Below are 6,000 nucleotides of genomic sequence, written 5' to 3'. Positions count from 1 at the left end.
TTCCCATATTAAATTGACCCCCCCCCCACCCTTTCCAAGCTAGAGTCCCCTGAATTTTGGTCATTTCCCCCATATGCACTGCTTTTGTTGATGCACACACACACATCACTTGCACACAGACACATTCTGGAGCACAACAATTTATAAACACTACCTCGTGACTTTTATTATAATTAAAAATTATAATATTTTATTATAATAAAATAGCTTCAATGCTGCATTACATTATACAGTATTTCTCAGCAGCAAGGTGTTTTTTGAAACTCACAGCACAGCTTCATTGTTTGTAGAGAGATGCACAGATGCAGGTAATTCACACAAGCAACTTTTATTCTCTCTAGCTCACTCTAAATATGGCTATATTTGAGAAAAAAAGTCAAGTAATTTGCATTCACTGGATATAGCTGTCGGTTATTCAACATTTATATCGTAAACAGCCCCTTGATCATAAAACAGTTGACATGCTTGGCAGCTTCCATCTAGCCTCTCTCTCTTTTTCAACTTGCTTCGTGCTAATTATTGGGGGGATTTGTCCCCCTCAATGTTATGGCCCTGGTATCAGGGTACCTTACACATTCAAAAAAGCGAAGCAAATAAAATACCATTTGCCATCATGACTGCCATTGTGCTTTTTTAAAATAAGGCTGTTTGCACATATTTAATGTTCATGACACAGATAAAGAAGTACCAGATATTTTTTCATTAAATTCCAAATCAACAACCACTGTAGTAAATAAATAGTGCTGCTATTTTTACTAATCCAAACTCAAATAGAGTACCAACTTCTGTCTGACACACCTGCAGCCTTTAACAGCAAATACTTTCTCTTCTTCAGGGAAGACGGGCATGTCTCTGACCACTCTATCTGCCAGATCATAGTCTTGGGTCATGTTCAGATGAAGCATCTCAGCCATGACACACTGATGCACATGCTTCACCTCCAGAGGTAGGAAAGGAATGTAATGATCAATCAGATGCTGATTTATTAGACTGGAGTGCCAAAGTCCATCTGTAGATTTACACAATAACGAGGAGATCCTTAATAAAATAACAAATTATATATACTGTATATGATACAGTTACATATACAAAATAAACAGATGAAGATAATACTGTAGATTCATGGAATTTGCATGAATTGCTTGCAAAGATATTATTTAAAAGACAGCTCCTGTGCAATATCCACTAATCACTATGGTGTGTTTTACTAGCAACCTTTTGTCATTGACATTACACTGTGCAAATACTATAACACATACTGTTCTCATCATTGAAGAGGTATTCGAAGATTTGAGTCTCCATTTCCTCACTCTGGAGTTGTAGTTCTTCCCGATTGTTGCCTTTTCTCCAGAAATCCAGAGTCACGTTTGTGATGATATGCCCACCTGTTTGACTATAGATAATACAGCTCATCATGCACTGGTTCACTCTTTCAAGAGCGAGTAACATAGACAATATACAAAAAAAGGACTGGAGATAAAAAGACTAAGGACTTTAAATTGTAATTTAAATTACAATGCATAGGTAACACCTTTTCTAATTTCTTTTAGGAGTATATTTTAAGAAATGTCCAAAACACTGGCTATGTTCAGAATAGCATACTACAGCATACTGGACACAAAACTGTATCACACAAAACACTGCGCACAACTTGATCTTCCATTTTCAGTGTAATTAACAAACAACAATTCATATTAATTACAAATAACGTATTTTTGGACTGGCATATGATAAGACATTAAAAATGTATTTAAAAATGCAAAAAAAAAAAACATATTTAATGTATGACACTGTTTACTGACAAGTTTAGCATTGTATGTTTATAGTTTAAATACAGTTTTTCAAAAACAGTAGGTATTATCCACCTTATTTTGCATGAAGAAGTAAGCTGTTTTCTGTGAATGTGTGAGACTTCCGTTTTATTAGTGTCGGGATTATTATCTGTTTTGGTTTTCCTTGTACTTCCTTGGTTCCTGTTTTCCCTTGTCTAGTTAGTTGCCATAGTTTCTCATTAGTTAAGTGATTAATTCTCTGCTGTTCTGATTCAGTTTCTCTGTATACAAGTTTTCTTAGTTCCATTGTCTGGTCTTGTTTTGCATTAATGTGGTAGTTTTGCTCCCTCTGATCTCCTGATTGTTCCTTGTCATTGGGTTAAAGATGATTGTGGTATTCCTTGTCGTGTACTTTATTAACACAGTCCCCCTGTGACAATTAACCGATGTAAATAACTAGAGGAATAGCAAAGTGCAGTAAATGCTAAAACTATTTGCACTACAAACTAGTGTTTTTATGATTGTGATGATAAAATAATATGATATCAAATACCTGCTTGCAAAATAAAGCAGCAAAATGGGCTGTTTTATTTTTAAGTAAAAAAAACGGAAGCCTTGCACATTCAAGTAACAAAAAATGGCTGCACCCGTTTTTATAATATACTGTATATATATACTGCACAGCAATAGTCAACCATAGCCAGCGTCTCTGTCAGATTCCTAATAAGAACAAACCCAACAGTTTAGTGCATCACCTGAGAAAAATGAAGATTGCTTTGTTGAATGACACTCCATCTACATTGTCATTGTTGTCTAGAAAAGGTTTTAGGGTGTCAATCAGCCGTGGATGCATCCTATCCATTTCATCAAATATGAACATGGAGCGGGGAAAATTTGATACATTTCCATGAATCCACTGCCTAAGTTGAAGCTACAGAATGAATTTATGAAATATTATGCATTTTACAAACACTTTCCACTCTACATTCACTTTCTTCAAAGAGCCTAGTTTACCTAGCATATTACTATTAACGTCAAAGACAATATTAAAGCAATGAACGCATATACATCTATGACTTACTTCATACATCTCTGCCTCCTCTTTATGTGGAAAGTGATAATCGGATATGAAAATGTGAACATGATTGCTCTTTAATCCCACTTTATAAATATTCCTTGCAATGATCTTGGAGATGTAATTTTTTCCCACTCCTGTCGGCCCATGGAAAGAGAGGACCAGCGGCTTGGGTGGATCTGGATCTTTCATAAACCAAGATACAGCCTTCAGAACTGTATCCACAGCGATATGCTGCCCAAATAGAGACTTCCTTAGATCCTTCTCCAAATCTGACAACATGTTTGACTCTCGTTAGCAACACATATTCATATATTATTAAAAGACAGAGTTAAAAGTTTCAATTATGGCCACAGTAAAAAAAAAAAGAAGCAATATATATAATGGAACATGATACATTTTTTTTGCTTACCGCTTGAATTAAAAGAAAGCAAATCATCGTCCTTAGAAAACACATTAAAAAAATCCCAGAATCCAGCCTCTGTTGCAACAGGCAACAGAAAAAATAAAACTAAAAATGTTCCTGATTTCATTGCAAAGATGATTCCTTGCACTGTTTTAGTCACTTTCAACTGTGCAGAAAAAGTGGCACGGTACAAGATAAATTCATAAGGCTTTCCAAGAATGAAGTTTTACAGTCACACCTTAATACGTCAGGACAGGGTGAGGAGTTCATGAAGCCTTGTTCTTCCACATTCTCCTGTCATGCATTGTGTGTAAAATCGATCAGGTATCAACCAATGCATAACTTCTGCCCCTATAGTGGCTAACTGAGGCAAGTGAACTGTCATAATCACGAGGCAAATTTTTTGTGTGTGTGTGTGTGTGTAGAAAAGAGTATTAATTATTTAAATACATTTATGGTATTATATGTATAGTTAAAAAGCAAAATATACATGCATCTACAACCATGCATCCCTGTTCTGTTTCTATTCACAACTCCTTGAACTGAAAACAGTTGAAGATCTCTGTCTATCTGACAGGACTAAAGAATGTGCACTAAAAAGCTGCAGACTGGACACAAAGCTTTTAACTTTAAAAGTACAGTATTAAAGGTGACATCTCATGAAAATCTGACTTTTTTAGGTTTTAAGTGCTATAATCAGGTCCCTGGTGCATCTACCAACCAAGGAAACGTGAAAAAGATTAACCCAATCACTTTGTTTTGGGAAGCCTTTTTCTGCAAGCGTCTGAGAAAACGAGCGCGTCTGATTTCGCTCCCTTGGTGACGTGGCAAAGGGATCTCATTATAATATTACCGCCTCTTAATCTGTAAATTTTCACCCACGTCGCCATTATTGTGTTTTCGCAAGCGACAACGGTGTGTTAGTTCTAATGCCATGGCGAAAGTTTGAGCAAAACATGCAAACTGTTCTGTCTTTGGCTGCTGCTGTGACAGCCGCTTTCTGTCCATGTGCTTCAGATGTGTGCACTCAGAAAACCGTATATCAGAAGTTTAAACTCATATGGTTTAAAACGCATGATTTCAGCGCGATAAACATGATAATCAGAACCAAAACAGATGTTTTTTTAGCAGGTACCAGCTGTAATGGCAGCTCTATTCTGGAAAAGGGGGCGGGGAGCAACAGCTCATTTGCATTTAAAGAGACAGGCACGAAAAACAGCGTGTTTCGGCTTTCACTCAAAATAGGCATTTTCAAAATGATATAATAAATGATCTGTGGAGTATTTTGAGCTGAAACTTCACAGACACATTCTGGGGACACCAGAAACTTAGATTACATATTGTAAAAAGGGGCATAATATGTCTCCTTTAAATCCAGACTACAGACAAAGCAAAGCACAACATAATCAACACTGGAATATTAATAAGCAAAAAATATGTCACCATATATGTGCAGGTCTAAGGGAAATCAAATTTAATATTTTAAGAAACCATTTACAGAAAAAAATACACATACACACAGTTCTTGTCATTGAAGATATTGTGATATTTTTATTTTAATCTCCGGTTCCTTGCTGTTCATCCAAAGCTCTTTCCAAATTTTGCATTCTCTCCAGTAATCCAGAGCCACTTCAGCAATTACATTCCCACCTGCATTACTATAAACAAACATGCTTATCATTAGTTGGGTCACTCTTTTGAGAGAGTCGAGGCATTTAATTGCTACTCCACTTGAATCTGACAATTACATATTAGTGTTTCTCCAAAAAAAGAAGAAGATTGCATTGTGGAATGACACTCAATCAACATGGGCATTGTAGTCTAGAAAAGGTTTTATGAAGTAGTTGCATTTTCTCTATTCCATCAAATATGAACATGGACTGTAAAACATGAACATGGACTTGATACATTTCCATAAATCCACTGCTTTAGCTGTACCTGAATATACAGAACATGCAAATCCCAGGTAGAGTATTAGTCAAATACACAATTAACACATACTCTTAGTTAGGGCTGTGCAATTAATCGAAAAACAGTTTCGATTTCGGCCTCCAACGATTATGAAAATACAATAATCGAGATGAAACGATTATTGCGCCCCATTCTGCTTCCTTTTCGTTCCTCCATAAAAGCCCAATGTCACGTGCAAATCAGTAAACTCATGTAAAATGACTTTTGCAAAATGGGACGTGCTTGATTTATATTAGTATATTTATTCATGTTTTTAAAAGCGTAAAAGAGAACTTTTTTCTAAGCGGTCAAATACACGCAAAAATATGTCAAAATGTGGCGCTTAGTGATTATTCATGCATACCTTCGTCGGTCATGTAATAAAGGTAAAGAGTTGAGAATGTAAATACGCGTGTTAATGGTAAATTGGATCCGTGCAGCTCTTAAAGTGACAGCGGGCTATTTTCCTGCTGCAACTGTGTGTTTAATATTAATCAAACAACAAAAGACAAATTCAAAATCACACAAACTCTTGAGTGAAGAGCTTTTGTAGCTTTAATAAGAAACAAAAAAAGTTGAATTCTTACAGTGAAGACTATGCTGTTTTATTTTACATTTGATTATTCATTTCTGTTGTAGGCTGTAAACCGCTTGAGACTTGCATAAAAACATTAAAGCACAGTTTGTTTAATTTGTATCTTTTTATTCTATTGTATTTGTCCTTTGCTTTTTTTATTACTGACAGTTTAATTATTTTCAATAATTTTGAGGACTTTTTGTTTGTTTGAAAATCCACA

The 6,000-nt window shown here is 35.5% G+C and overlaps 1 protein-coding gene across 1 annotated transcript; it reads right to left on the bottom strand.

The window, feature by feature from the left end:
• Positions 1-558: 558 nt before the first annotated feature.
• Positions 559-3,403, bottom strand: LOC107565892 (torsin-1A-like). Its single transcript, XM_016251190.1, has 5 exons — positions 3,260-3,403; positions 2,854-3,119; positions 2,528-2,703; positions 1,260-1,393; positions 559-1,009 (listed from the first exon to the last, which is right to left on the bottom strand). The coding sequence occupies exons 1-5, from the start codon at positions 3,378-3,380 to the stop codon at positions 756-758; spliced, it is 951 nt and encodes a 316-aa protein (XP_016106676.1). The 5' UTR covers positions 3,381-3,403; the 3' UTR covers positions 559-755.
• Between the last annotated feature and the right edge of the window lie 2,597 nt (positions 3,404-6,000).

This window comes from Sinocyclocheilus grahami, unplaced genomic scaffold (genome assembly GCF_001515645.1).
Source record: "Sinocyclocheilus grahami isolate Dianchi unplaced genomic scaffold, SAMN03320097.WGS_v1.1 scaffold1033.1, whole genome shotgun sequence".
In the NCBI taxonomy this organism is placed as follows: domain Eukaryota; kingdom Metazoa; phylum Chordata; class Actinopteri; order Cypriniformes; family Cyprinidae; genus Sinocyclocheilus; species Sinocyclocheilus grahami.
The sequence above is the reverse complement of the archived record's forward strand: the minus strand, read 5'-3'. Positions and strand labels throughout refer to the sequence as shown.

Bases quoted from the DNA above. Each gene is read 5' to 3' on its own strand.
- LOC107565892 (XM_016251190.1), bottom strand. From the start codon at position 3,380: ATGAAATCAGGAACATTTTTAGTTTTATTTTTTCTGTTGCCTGTTGCA. The intron at 3,120-3,259 runs GTAAGCAAAAAA...ACATGTTGTCAG, and splicing joins GCTTTCTTTTAATTCAAGCG to ATTTGGAGAAGGATCTAAGG. The intron at 1,010-1,259 runs GTATGTGTTATA...GTAAATCTACAG, and splicing joins CCTCTTCAATGATGAGAACA to ATGGACTTTGGCACTCCAGT.